Below are 14,401 nucleotides of genomic sequence, written 5' to 3' on the forward strand. Positions count from 1 at the left end.
TTTTTTTCCGGGGTGGGGGCAGGGAATGCTGCTGGCCTTGTAAAGAAAGCTTTACTGTATTAAAAATATTTGAAAAAGAGAAAGACTTCTCCCTCAGGTTCTCTTGTTTCCTGGGTTCCAGAACCTCCCCTCCTCTGAAGGGGATGAAGACAAGGTTCCTTTAGCTTTTCTGGAGAAAGCGGGGCATGGGGAGCAGGTATGTAGGACTGGGGGGCTCATGGTGTCCAGGTCATGGTCCTCTAGAGTTTTTGAATCAATTAAAGCAAATAATGCTCTGTTTTCTACCAGGCCCAGACGAGTGATTGGCCAAGGCGGGTCCCGTGACCATGAATTCCCTGCAATTTCGCCGGAGTCCTGGGTTTAATAGAGGGAGTCCCCATACGCTTGTATTTATCAGCAATATACAATTATAAAGGCCCAAAATTTAAAAAAACAAAAAAGAGAGAGAGAACAAAATCTTCCCCTCCCAAAATCGCTGCATCACACAAACCTGGGGGGGGCAGGAGGGGGGGTCCCTTCCGATCCTCCCTCCTGACGCCCCCCCAGCAGGCCCCCTCCCCCACCATTGAAAGCCATGAATTTTGAATTTGAGAGGGAGATTGGGTTTATAAACAGCCAGCCATCGCTCGCCGAGTGTCTGACTTCCTTCCCCGCTGTCTTGGAGACATTTCAAACTTCATCAATCAAGGAGTCGACATTAATTCCTCCTCCTCCTCCTTTCGAGCAAACCTTCCCCAGCCTCCAGCCCGGCGCCTCCACCCTTCAGAGACCCGGGAGCCAAAAGCTAGCCGAAGATGGGCCCGCTCTGCCGCCGCTGCCGCCGCTCCCCGCCGCCCCCCTGGCCCCCGAGTTCCCCTGGATGAAAGAGAAGAAATCCGCCAAGAAACCCAGCCAATCCGCCGCGTCTCCCCCGGCCGCCTCCTCCGTCCTGGCCTCCGGGGTCGGATCGCCGGCAGGTCGGTAAGCGTGATAGGGGTTGGGTGAGGGGCAGCTAGAAAAAAAGGGGGAGAAAGAGCGATGGGGGAGGTAGAAAAAGGTGTCGAGCCTGTTGGGGTTTCTTGCCCCCGTCGATTCCAGGGACGAGAAAGCAGAAAAGATCGTTTTGGTTCAGGCCTGGCCGCTGCCAGCATTTTGGTTTTTTCCCTTTCCCTACAGCAGATTTTGGAAGCCGATTGGGGAAGAGCATCTTTTTCTGCTAGGAGAAAAGGATTCGATTGAGGTTTCACATTTAGCTGTGTGGAGGAGTATTGTTGGATGGGGTCGAATCTGGAGGCAGGAAAAGATTCTATCCCATCTAATCTAGCTCTAGGAGAACAGGGGGAATTTGAGAGCTGGGGGCTAGGGAGGAGAAGAGGTGAGGAACAATCTTTCTTTATGAATCCTCTCCCCAGGCTGAGTTGGAAAGTGCTGAAATGAGGGATCCACTCGGAGGACCTGGGAGGGGCTCTGAGGTTCTGGGGGCGAAGGGGAGCCGCTCCGTAACCCCTGCATGGTCCGTGGGCGGCTCTCTGAATGCTGCGCGCTGACTCTGGCCGGGTCTGGCGGAGAGAGAGAGGGACGAGAAAGAAGGCAAGAGCCGTGGGAGCGAGCCGCTTTGGTAGGCGGGCAGGTTGGGGGTGCCGCTGACATTGTTTTGGGAGGATGGGATAGTCTTTTATTTCAGCCGAGTTGAGGTTGGGCTGAGGACACGGCCCGCGTTGACGCCCAGCCCGCTTTCCCCGCAGATGGGCCGGGACTGCCGGAGGCCGCCGGCGGCGGGGCGCGCAGGCTGCGCACCGCTTACACCAATACGCAGCTGCTGGAGCTGGAGAAGGAATTCCACTTTAACAAGTACCTGTGCCGGCCGCGCCGCGTGGAGATCGCGGCCTTGTTGGACCTCACCGAGAGGCAGGTTAAAGTGTGGTTCCAGAACCGGCGCATGAAGCACAAGCGGCAGACGCAGCACCGAGAGCCGCCCGACGGGGAGCCAGCCTGCCCGGGCGCGCTGCGGAACACCGGCGAGCCAGCCGAAGAGCCTGTGGCTAGCCCGGGTCGCCCCTCCGTATTGCAGGCCTCGCGAGCAGCCTGTTGTCTCACGCCCGAGGTCGCGCAAGGGCCTCCGGGCGTCTCGGGCCCCCGGGCTTTGGCCGCTCGCGTGGAGGGCGCAGACGCGCGGAGCCCGGGCGGCGCGCTGCGCGGGGCCGGCGGACGGGAGCCGGAGCCGTTGCCAGAAGACGCCTTCTCAGAGCGGCAGGATTCTCCTTTCTTGCCGGACCTCAGCTTCTTCGCGGCCGATTCCTGTCTCCAGCTGTCCGGAGGCCTCTCCCCTAGTCTCCAGGGCTCTCTGGACAGCCCGGTTCCCTTTTCCGAGGAAGAGCTGGACTTCTTCACCAGCACGCTGTGTGCCATCGACCTGCAGTTCCCTTAATAACCCGCTTCCTTCTCTCGACCCCCGGCCCCCCTCAGCAGCCTGCGGGGAAACCCAAGGACCCCCCTCCCCAAGTTGTATGGACTTCTTTATGTGTTTTGCTAAAATTCAGGTATTATTGAATTAGCGTTTAATCCACCTCCTTTCTTCTCTAAAATATTGGACACACGGGCGTCTTTTACAAATTACACATAAAAAAATCCGTTTGGTAGAGTCCTTCCAACGAAATCTCAGGAATAATTAAACTCTGGGGAGCGGGGGTGTGCTTTCTTAAGAACTAGAGGAACCTATTTTCCTCTCTGTCTCTTTTTTTTTTTTTAAGTTTTAGGCCGTAGATTATTTATTAAAATTCTTTACTAATAGGAAAAGGGGAAAGTATTTATTGTACATTATTTTCATAGATTAAATAAATGTCTTTATAATACGGAAACGAGATAATGTTTGTGTTGGGACCCAGTCCCTTTCCTCCCCGCACCCACTAGGCCAGGCCGCCCTCTCTCTCTCTCTGGGTCTGCCCTGGGCCGGGTAAGTCCGGGTGGTACAAAAGAGGCCCCTTGGAGGAAGAGGGTGTGCTGCCAACTGAAGTGAGAGCAAAAAGAGATCTCAGGCACCGGCTTCAGAGTTGTGATGGGAGGCGTAGAGGTTCAGCTAGATTGGGAGGGTCCCTAGGGCTTCCTAGGCTTCTCGCCTCAGTGCCCCAAGTGGAATGGAGGGGTTTTTTCCAGGACGCAGGACGCCTGGGGAACTCGAGGTCTGGGGTCATGCGCAGGGCCAAGGAGTGGAGTAGGGTCGGGAGTTTTCTTGAGAAGCAGGGTCCCGTACCCAGGGATGGTCACTGGCCTCCCAAGTGGACAAGAAAGGAGGCCGTGTGGAAAATGTAGCGGGAGCGGGCACTAATGCTCTTCGGGTCCCTCGGTCACCCTAAGGCTCCTGGGGTTGGGAGGAGCGTCCGAGGAGCTGCGGGGCGACAAGCTCCGGGAGGCCCGGGCAGCGTTGGGAGGCGCTTGGCTTGTATAAAGCGAAGGAGGAGCGAGAAGAGCGGGAGAGAGACAGGGAAGCCAGGAAGATGCTCAAAATGGCGCTGGGGTCGGGAGGCAGGGAGGGGAGGGAAGAGACTGTGGCCGCCATGACAGCCGCCTCAGGATGCGCGCGGCCAGCCCCGGGACCGTCCCCGCACCCACCTTCACCTTTTTGGACCATCCCGATGCCTGTGAAGACAGGGAGCCCTGTCTCACGGGTTCCTTTTTTGTTTTTGTATTGTATTGTTTGAAAAATCAGCCCAACGGATGCTGAGGATGCGAGCCGGACAGATAGTCCGCGAGGGGGTGGGAATGGGAGAGGGTGAATGGCGGATCTTTCTGGCTGGGTCTGCCTCGCCAAATCTGACTTTTGATCCTTCGCTCTCGGATTTGATGCCCGGCCAGAGCGTTCTCCAAATGCAGACCTACCTGTCTTTGCCAACAACTTCATTTGCCGTCTCAGCACTATTTCCTATCCCTCACCTCACCTTAGCAGGTTTCTTGCAAACCCAGTAAGCGGGAGGCAAGGATCGATCTTTCCACCTGCCTCCTGGTTTGTTCCGGGGAACGTGGAGATTTAAAGGGCCCTGGAAAGCCATCCATCCTCCTTAGGTTTATTTAATATTTCTCGGGCTCAGAAACAGACACCGCAGGGCTACCTCCCCAGCAGATGCTGCTGTTCTTGAAAAGCAGTTTATTCCCGGACCTCCCAGACTTTCCCCTGAACCAGCAGGATGGGGACTTGGAGTACCAGGCACTCAAAGGCAACAACTGTCAGGAAAAGCCAGGAGCGAACATAGGTCGTGACATACAGGACTAAACAGACCCCTGCATATTTTTTTTTAAATCTGGTCTTTCAGTGTGGGCAGTACACACATCTTATTCAGCTGGAATTTAATCCCTTAAACTGTCTTAATATAGAATTCATCTCCTGCATTAAATAATCGTATGCCATGTTAAATTGCACTTATTTCTTTCATAAATAAATTAATATAGAACAATTAGATGTGTTATTATAATAATACCATGTATCTTATTAGTTTATTTTCCCTCATAAAATATATACATATGAAATAATTTCAATATATTAAAGTAATAATACAGCTTGTTGGCTTATGTGTTTATTTTCCCCATAAATAAGTGAATATATAATATAGTAAAACCACACTATACATCTCATTGGGCTGTGTGTTTATTTCTCCATAAAATATGCCTATAGGCAGTGTTTAACCTCTTTAAAATCACAGCACATAACCATCTCTACACCAACAAAATAAAACAGACATTTCAGCTGGGGTTTTGATTTCTATGGACAGCCAAACTAGATAATTTGATCTAATTAAAAATGCTCTTTCAGCTATAGCAGATTGTTTACAAAGATGGAGAATACCAGAAGGATCTTGCTAATTGCCCACCTTTCAGCTTTCTTTGGTCAAAAGGAGAGCACACTTCATCAATGCCAAAAATACAGGCTCTGCTCCGTTGGAGAGAATTCACCTCCTGGAATCATGGCTTGGTTTGTAATACTCAGGGGCCTCTGAGACTCCAGTTTTCTAAGAGACTTGCTGCTCCATGGACCAGCAGCATCAGCACTACCTGTGGGCTAGTTAGAAATGCAGACTCTTAGGCCCCACTCCAAATCTACTGAATCAAAATCTCAATTTAGCAGATCCCCAAGTAACTTACAGGCAAACTAAAGTCTGAGAAGTACTGCTGGATCACAGTGCCACCTTGCTTCCTGCCTTCCTCCATGTTTAACAATTTTTCACCCACTTTATCTGGTCACCTCCTTCCAATCCTCCCCAACCCAAACCAGAGGCCCAAAGGGCCCTGAATTTTAGCTTCTGCCTGAGTCTTCCCTGAATTCCTGAATCTTCCCTGCCCAACAGAGTGGGAGTTGGGAGGGCCCAACCAAAGGCTCAATCTACCTGCTTAGATCTAGGTACTTTTTGCATCCTGGGGGTGAGAAACAACCAATCCAGGAAATCAGAAGGTCCAGTATTTCCCTTGCTTATTAGAGAGGAGTTAGAGCTGTTTTTACAGGCAACACACAGCCTCTGTTTCTTTCTCCTGTCTCCTGTTCATGAAACTCACCATCTTTGATGCCACCAGAGAAGAACAAAGAGGCAAGGCATTTCTAAAAAGAAATGACTTCTCTTTTCTGTTCCATCTGACTTCAAATTCAAAGGAATGCATGGCAATTTAGAATTCGTAAGGAACTGGACTCAGGGTGCCTAAGTTGTTTTCTAAGTTAGCTCCTTCTGTTTGTTTCATCTCTAGGGTCATCCTTTTTAACCTGAGTCTTCCAGGCTGGCTATGGAGAAGGAAGGCAAAGAGAAGGGAGTTCTTAGACAGGGCAGCAGACTGCCCCCCGTCAATGGCAGGTTAGAGGGCAGTGCCAGGTGGCTGCACTCAGTTATCCCATCCTGATGTGGTATGGCTCCTCTTAAGTGGTCTGTAGGACAGACTGGTTATAAACTGGCTGTGGTTGGAGTGGGAAGGCTTCAGTGCTGTCCTGAAAGCTGCTGGTCAGTCCGTCCTACTCTTGGTGAGTCATTTTTTAAGAAGAATGGCCCATTAATATTATGGTGAAAGCAAAAGACCATTAGATTGAGAAATTATTTGCAATCACTCTAATCCTGAGTCATTACACTTTTAAAAAACTTATGCCTGGGTAAGTCTCTTCCCCTTTCTGGACCTCAGTTTCTCCAACTGTAAAATAAATGGAAGAACTAAATGACTCTAATGTTCTCTGCATCAGTATATGCCAAAAGTATATTCATTAGTCTTCACAAACAACGTATCAAATATTTATTATAGCACCTGGTGTCAGGTGCTTTTAAATGGAGGTGGTGACTTTTGATGTCTGATGATAACCCACTTCCCAAGTATCTGGTAGAGCCATTTTAATGAATTTTAATTTGCCTATTTACACCAACAATCATGCCCCAAGCATTATTTAAGTGAGCAGGGAGAGAAACCTTTTCAACAAGAATGTAATTAGCTGTAGTGCTGTGTGCCAGGCGCCAGGTATTCAACGAATATGAGTATTAAGAAGTGGGACATTTTATAAAAAAAGAGGCACCAAACTTCTTTGCCATGATGTACTAGACTTCATTTTTTTTTAATGTTTATTTATTTATTTAAGGGCTTCCTAGGTGGTGCAGTGGTAAAGAATCTGCCTGCCAGTGCAGGAGACGCAGAAGACACGGATTCAATCCCTGGGTCGGGAAGATCCCCTGGAGTAGGAAATGGCAACCCACTCCAGTATTCTTGCCTGGAAAATTTCACGGACAGAGTAGCCTGGCAGGCTACAGTCCATGGGGTCGCAGAGAGTTGGCTATGACTGGGCACACATACATTTTGGTCACACTGAGCATGTGGGATCTTAGTTCCTGGACCAGGGATGGAACCTGTGGCCCCTGCAGTAGAAGCACTGAGTCCTAACCACTGGGCTGCCAGGAGTTCCCAGTGTACTAGACTTTAAAAATCCCCTTTGGTCAGTGTTTATCTGGTTGCTAGGGCATTAGAACATAGGTACAAGTTATGGGTCTCCCTAAATAGCTCTGCTGAACCTTCTCTCCACCTTTCCTTCAAGTCTCTGACAAACACTCAATGGTCCCACTGTACATCCTTCTGAAATATGCTCTATTGAATACATGTCCTCAGTTTGCAGAAAGTAGACTCTTAGGCCCTACATCAGTCTCTCCACCTGTTGCAGCTAATGTGGCCCAAATCCTCCACTGACCTTTCCAGCCCAGCTCTGCCCTCCTGCTCCCCACCCCCATCCTTCTTCCTACTCAGAAGCAGATATTTGGTGCCTGAAGGAGATATAACAAACTGCTTCCTCCTCTGAGGAGAGAGTTAGCAGTAAAAGTGCCTTCCTAAAACCTTCTCTGGACTTCCCTGGTGGCTCAGATGGTAAAGAATCCACCTACGATGCAGGAGACCTGGGTTTGATTACTGGTTTGGGAAGATCCCCTGGAGAAGGAAATGGCAACCCACTCCAGTATTCTTGCCTGGGAAATCCCATGAACAGAGGAGCCGAGTGGGCTGCAGTCCATGGGGTTACAAAGAGCTGGACATGACTGTGTGGCTAACACACAAAACCGTCTCTAATTCCCAACCACCACAGAAAAATCACAGTCTGGACAGTCATTTGGATACAAATTCAGCTCAGTTAGTGTTCAATAAAGTTTCCAATGTGGATATTTTGGCCACAACCACTATACCTGGATAAGCCCAATTAAGTAGCAACTTAATAATAAGTTAATAATAAGTACAACTCTTCATGTCACTCTAATCTTTCCTTTTAGCAAGATCCCAACTCTCTGACTTACTTTTCCATCCAGATAGAGGTTTTCATCCTGTTCTGACATCACAGAAGTCAGGTTCAACCCTCAACCCTGACAAGGACAGTTTTCTCCCAAATTGGGAAAGTCAGGGAGTTCTTGTTAATGCCCAATCTCAAATCTTTCTGCTGCAGTTTTAATATATTATATAATATTAGAGTTATATTAGGTGAGGTTAGGGTTTGTTATAGATTATATAATACTAGGCTTTACTTAAAAAAAACCACCTCTTCAGTTTAGAAGAAACTTCTTTGCCTAAACAGAGGCAGCCTTCTGAATTTTCAATGAAATGTGCATATGATAAAGTACATATTACATAATATATGTGATATGGTATATAAAAATATAGCACATCTGCTATTTTCCCATCACATATTTCCATATTTTAATATGTCAGTTATATTAAAAACAGAAGACTGCTCATAGTATTTCAGAATGTGCATGTATATGTTAATATCATACACTTACAGAGTTCTCTACGGTTTATGTTTTCTTGTTTGCTTTAATCCTACTAACAATGTAGGGAGGTAAGTAGTATTAAACCCATGCTTCTTCTCTGAGGCTGAGATTCAGAGAAACCAGGGAACTTGTCCAGGATTATAATGCTAAGAAATGGTTAAGCAAGGATTTGAACCCAAGTTTTCTAGGCCCAAAACTAATAGTTTTCCCATTACAATATGCACCATCCACAGTCTATGGTTCTCAACCAGACATGTGACATTTTAATGAGCTTGCAATAAAACACACCCCTAAATTCAGATTGCATCCTCCCCAAAAACAGCAACAAGAAATCATTTCTTATAGAGAAAAAAATTATAACCCCAAATATCCTTTTAATTCTTAAGTTCCAATCTTTGATCTTGGGCTTTGGCCTTTAAGATCTGGGCTGGGAGAGCAGGCGGAGAGGCACTTAAGGACTTAACGAAAGATCTGTTCCGATTGCTTCTGCCAACCTTCACCTAAAGCAGCTTCCTCCATTGAAAGGTCCAGAATCAGGTATAAACTACTAACACATCCCTATTCTGATTTGAATGGTCTTGTCTTTGTGGTATAGGGACCAGCATCTCTCAAAGATCGTATCAGTTCTAAATATTCCTGTGTTCTCCTTGCTCACCTATATGTCTAAATAGGTTATAAAAAGAGGAAATCAACCATTTTTAACTTTGGTGTTGAGTCTACACAGACCATCCCTGGTGAATTTAATCTGGCCAACCAGATACTCCTATAGGCCACAGGCTACTTCAGATGGGGATTACTTTGTTTTGGTTGCCCTCAGCTGTGGGTTTAACAAGGAATCCAGGCTCCATAGATTTTCTCCTCAAGCCAGAGGCCAGTGAGGTTTCTTTTAAGGAGGAAGAGACTGGGAACCTAAGAACCCACGTTGCCTTTTCTCTCAGTCCTTTCTGCTGGGGTTGGGAGTTATTTAGTTGCTCAGTCATGTCTGACTTTGCAGCCCCATAGATTGTAGCCCACCAGCCTCAGTCCATAGGATTTCCCAGACAAGAATGCTGCCATTTCCTCCTCCACGGGATCTTCCAGACTCAGGGATTGAACCCATGTCTTCTGCACTGCAAGAGGATTCTATACCGCTGAGCCACCAGGGAAGCCAGCAGGAAATCTGGAAAGTTTTCATCTTTCTGCTACATAGGAGAAGGTAGCAAGGTTCAGGGATGAATTGGGACGCTGAGGCCTAAACAATTACTGCACTTGATAGTACAATTTGAGGCACTTTTGCTCCATCCCTTTCCTTCTGTATTTATAATTGACTATTGGTGACTTCAGCTATTAACTAGGGAGACTGCATTTCCCCAACTCCCAGAATGATTTCTACTCTTTTATCAATCTGATTTGGAATTTACTTCCTCTTTTAGACCTCAAATTGTTTCCTTGATTAGAAGAGCAAGGGATGAGGTGAGGAGGTTCTCCCTGGGAGGGAAATGTAGAAAGTGGAGTCTCAAGTCTCCCAGAAGAAGGGCAGCCAGGTCAGATAAAGGCCTAGCTCAGATGTGAGGTTTGAAGGGAAACCCTGGTTCCCTTCTTCCCTCTTTTCCAAAGGCCTCTGTGGAGGACATCTTAAAGTGAGAGGAAACAGTTGGGAGCATCTACCAATCCAAAAAGGGCAACAGAAATATGCTTGCTCTCACCTCAATACTCCTTTTCTCGTCAATCCTTCTGCAGCCACTGCCTGCCCCCTCCAACTTCCACCTCCCACCTCAACCCTCCTTTCCTTTGTCCATCCTCATCCCTTGGCACTGAACAGTCTCTCACCCTCCCCCACTGCATCTCTCTTAAAAGAGTTGCCAGCTGGTCCCTCCCCACAACTTGTCCTGCTCCTCTGAAGCAGAGGGAGGGAAGCAGGGGTCCTGTGAAATGCTTTAAGCTTTTTCATAATTGGGGGCTAAGTAAGGCTCACAGTTATTAAGAAAAGAGAAAGGCAGTGCAAGTCTGGTGATAGAGACGGAAAGTAGAAGAGAGCAGGCAAAGCAAGGGAACTGGGAAACAGAAAGAGGGAGCAGTGACACAGAGACTGAGAGAGACAACTTTGGGCCTCCTGCAGAGAGATGAGGACTCGCCCTGCCCTTTCTGGGGTGGGGAAACCTGAGAAGTTTTGAGGGTCCTCTCTGGGCCTGTCCCACCTGCTTTCCCTTCCTCCCCTTAGCTCAGTTGTTTACAGAGATCCTCCTCTGAACTCTTGCCCTCCTGGACTTGCCCTAGCCCCGGCCCCAGGGCTCAGCCAGGCAGACACCCTGACAGATTACAAATGAGCGTGGGTGTTAGATTGCGCCAAGCTCTTGTCCCCAGAGTCTGGAGGAGGGGAATCAATGGGCTCTACCTAAGAGCTTCCCTCTAGTTCCATCTCAGTCTGAACGGACTGAAGGAGGCACTTCCTGTTCCCCTCCCCTCCCCCAACCATAACCCAACAGACACACCCAGCAGAAAGGGGTGAGACTCCCCTCCTGAGCCTCAAGACCCGCCACTCGCCACTCAGAAGCTCCCATTCTCTAAGCAAAGTCCTTTGATCTATTCTACAAAATTCCTTGGAAACTTGAGTAATCTTTAAGATATAACTGCTATTGAATTTACGGATTTGAGGCTTGGGATTTTGGGGGAGAGGGGTGTGGGGCAGGAAGGAACCAGAAGAATGCACTACACTAGTTTAAAGCATTTCAGGAAAAGAATAAAAATTCCCTCGTCTTCACCTGTAAGTAAACATCACCTAGCTCTGTGCTCATTGTGGCTCTCTGGAGAGACACAGGGAGTTATTTGAGTCTGAGTGAGTGAGCCAACTACAGCTATGGATGGCTAGAGAGAGGATAAATACATCCGGAGAGATGAGTTGATGGATAGGTAGGGAAGGAATATAAATATGGAGAGAGATGGAGGAACAGAGAGATGGATTGAGACAGAGAGAATATAAAAAGAAGCTGAGGGAGAGAAATGGATGTGTGAATGAGGAGAGAGTGGTTATGTAGAGAGGTGGAGAGGGGAATGGGGCATTTCTCATCCTCTTCTCCGCAGTTCTGTCATCTTGTCTTGCTCCTTGAAATGCCAGTTTTCCACCCCTCACTTAATGAATTCTTTCTCTAGATTCTAGGCCCTGCCTCACACCCTTAGGTGTTTTTGCACCCTCTTCCTTCACAGTCATCCATTTGGCCCAAGACAACATACCTCACTTGGCTGTTCTAGCCCATCACCCCAAATTAGGAGAAAGAAACTCAGAGTGGGAGTTCTGGGCAAAGGAGGCTGGATTCCCCATCTCCTGGTCTACAGACTTGGGGAGGGGGTTGCTCCTTTGTGAGGTGAGGGGGGCGGTGGTGGGAAGAATGAAGGGCAGCTGGGTTGAATTTGTCCAAATCTAATAACCTAGGAGCCTATTGAAGGCCTTGGGGACTGAGAGGGGAGGAAAGTCTTGAATATTCCTCTAACTTTTGCCCCCTCTCCCTCTGGTCCCTTCTTTCCAAAAGTCTTTGAAGAAAGATGTTTTTGACGCTTCCATGTCGCCCTCAGATGGATGGGCTGCGGGTGATTGAAGTGTCTTTGTCATGCTAATGCTTGGGGGGTGATGGATGGGCGCTGGGGCTGCCAAACTGTGGCCCGCTGCGCCCATTGGCCTGGGAGAGATCACATGCACCCTTCCACCCCCACTCCCTACCCCCTTCCTGGGGGAGCGCTGGCCCAGGCGAGCTGGGTTAGGCCATGGATGCAAGCTTCGGCGCTGTGACATACTGCCGAAAGGTTGTAGGGCAAGAGGGTGTCTCCCCCAAACGGGCCGACCCTCCTGCGGCCTCCACGCATGGACTATAATAGGATGAACTCCTTCTTAGAGTACCCACTCTGTAACCGGGGACCCAGCGCCTACAGCGCCCACAGCGCCCCTACCTCCTTCCCCTCGAGCTCGGCTTCTGCTGTTGACAGCTATGCAGGCGAGACCCGCTATGGTGGGGGGCTGCCCAGCTCTGCACTGCAGCAGAACTCAGGCTATCTGGCCCAACAGCCACCCTCGGCATTAGGGGTGCCCTTCCCCAGCTCTGCGACCTCGGGGTACTCCCCGGCTGCCTGCAGTGCCAGCTACGGGTCTTCTCAGTACTACCCTCTGGGCCAGCTGGAAGGAGATGGAGGCTATTTTCATCCTTCAAGTTACGGGGCCCAGCTAGGGGCCTTGTCCTCCGATGGCTATGGAACCGCTGGAGTGGGCCCAGGGCCCTACCCTCCACCACAGCCCCATTATGGGAACGAGCAGACAGGGAGCTTTGCACCGGCCTGTGCTGATCTCCTCTCCGAGGACAAGGAATCGGCCTGCACGTCGGAAACGAGCACCCCTACAGCCCAGACCTTCGACTGGATGAAGGTTAAGAGGAACCCACCCAAGACAGGTAGGGCTCAGATGTGGCCACCCCCTCTCTAGGGGCTCAGAGCGGCTCTGCTGCTTTTGCACTGAGGTGTCCTGGGCTGGGTTCCTGTCTGCACCACTGGGTAGAGGCAGGTAAGAGCACTGTGCTCAGTCTCAGGTCAGGTGGGGTCTCCCCACCCAGTGAGTGCCCAGTTATCCTTAAGAGTAAGTCTCCAGACACACCCCTACTTCGATCTGTGTGCTCAGCGCAGGCCTAGGACCTGGTGTTCCGAGGAGGGGGAGCTGGGGGGTGGAAGTGTGGGGCCTGCTCCAGGTTGCCTGGAGGGGTGCCTGGTGATCCATGGAAACTTTGAGAGCTGAAGCTGGATAGAATGGTGACTGGGGGTGCAGAGCTGGCGGGGCAGGGGGGCGGTGGGGAGGGGAAGGAGAAAGAGGAGAGAACTGACGTGGCCCTTCTCTTGCCCCGCCCCTAGCGAAGGTGTCCGAGCTGGGCCTGGGCGCGCCAGGTGGCCTCCGCACCAACTTCACCACTCGGCAGCTGACCGAACTGGAGAAGGAGTTTCATTTCAACAAGTACCTGAGCCGGGCCCGGAGGGTGGAGATCGCTGCCACCCTGGAGCTCAATGAGACGCAGGTCAAGATATGGTTCCAGAACCGGCGCATGAAGCAGAAGAAGCGGGAGCGGGAGGGAGGCCGGGTGCCCCCAGCCCCTCCAGGCTGTCCCAAGGAGGCGACTGGAGACACCTCCGACCAGTCCACGTGCACCTCCCCGGAAGCTTCGCCCAGCTCTGTCACCTCCTGAACTAAACCTCCCACCCGGGACTCCTCGGCACCAGAGCACCAAGGAGTCCTGTCCAGCCCTCTCCTCTGTTCTCCCTAATCTCAGCCTCAGCTCAACTATTTAGCCTGGGGCGCCAGTTCAGAGCTGCCTTTGGGAGGAATGGGGGACTGCTTTCCTCCAGTCTGGGCAGGGTGCTGATGGCTGGGGACCTTACCGGACCAGAGGCACGGGAGACCCAACCTGTCTAATGCGAGGGAAGGGCTTCCCTCTGCCTCTAATCTGGGTATCAGCCCTCGGGTAGGGTGGGAGCAAGTCCCAACCTCCCGGGTTCTCTTTTCCCTTCCAACTTCCATTTGTTCAGTCCAGTGCCTTTGAGCTTCGAGGACTCTCCTCTCCTGCACTCTTATCCTAACTCCCCCTTCTAGGCCCGGGACAGAGAGAAGGTTTCCTGTGTGGGAGGTATTTGGGTGCTGGCGTATAACCAACGCTTAATCTCTCTAGTTGCCACAGACCTTACAGTAGCACCAGCTGCCTTGTGACAGACCAAAAAGCTCCCCCCACCACCCCCATCGAACCCTATTAACCCCCTCCTGGCACATTTGTATTGCACTAGCGGCCTCCAGAGGTTGTTTTCTGAGACCTGTCCCCCACCCCCACCCCCCACCCGCGACTTCATCTCGAAGCTACCAAAATGTTTTGGAACTTGGTACTTCAGAGACTTCTGGAATGTTGTTTGAGGCTGGACCCCAGCAAGCCTCTACCAGGAAGGCGCAGGCTCGCCCCAACTAGTTCCTCCCCTATTTATTGCCTCCTGGAAAAGCCAGGACCTTCTTCCTCATCTCCACCCCCACCCCTGGTGCAGCCCAGGGAAGCCCAGGTGCAGGGAGAGCTCCGACCAGCATCAAGCATTTCTCTGAACCTTGGGACAGTGGAGACACCACTCTTTCTGGAAACCTGAGCCCCAAGCAACCGGGTTCTCTCTGTACCTCC

General features: G+C 50.4%; 2 protein-coding genes across 2 annotated transcripts; both read left to right on the top strand.

The window, feature by feature from the left end:
• The first annotated feature begins 428 nt into the window (after positions 1–428).
• Positions 429–2,837, top strand: HOXB2 (homeobox B2). The gene is made up of 2 exons (XM_027517079.1): positions 429–956; positions 1,725–2,837. The coding sequence occupies exons 1-2, from the start codon at positions 575–577 to the stop codon at positions 2,405–2,407; spliced, it is 1,065 nt and encodes a 354-aa protein (XP_027372880.1). The 5' UTR covers positions 429–574; the 3' UTR covers positions 2,408–2,837.
• Positions 2,838–12,072: 9,235 nt separating this feature from the next.
• Positions 12,073–13,432, top strand: HOXB1 (homeobox B1). Its single transcript, XM_027519744.1, has 2 exons — positions 12,073–12,652; positions 13,104–13,432. The coding sequence occupies exons 1-2, from the start codon at positions 12,073–12,075 to the stop codon at positions 13,430–13,432; spliced, it is 909 nt and encodes a 302-aa protein (XP_027375545.1).
• Positions 13,433–14,401: the final 969 nt, after the last annotated feature.

The sequence above is a fragment of the Bos indicus x Bos taurus genome, chromosome 19, assembly GCF_003369695.1.
Source record: "Bos indicus x Bos taurus breed Angus x Brahman F1 hybrid chromosome 19, Bos_hybrid_MaternalHap_v2.0, whole genome shotgun sequence".
NCBI lineage: Eukaryota > Metazoa > Chordata > Mammalia > Artiodactyla > Bovidae > Bos > Bos indicus x Bos taurus.

What these genes read in the sequence shown, in the direction of transcription:
- HOXB2 (XM_027517079.1), top strand. Translation starts at nt 575, where the DNA reads ATGAATTTTGAATTTGAGAGGGAGATTGGGTTTATAAACAGCCAGCCA. An exon ending in CGGGGTCGGATCGCCGGCAG is followed by an intron (nt 957 to 1,724) that starts GTCGGTAAGCGT and finishes CTTTCCCCGCAG; the next exon opens with ATGGGCCGGGACTGCCGGAG.
- HOXB1 (XM_027519744.1), top strand. Translation starts at nt 12,073, where the DNA reads ATGGACTATAATAGGATGAACTCCTTCTTAGAGTACCCACTCTGTAAC. An exon ending in GAGGAACCCACCCAAGACAG is followed by an intron (nt 12,653 to 13,103) that starts GTAGGGCTCAGA and finishes CCCCGCCCCTAG; the next exon opens with CGAAGGTGTCCGAGCTGGGC.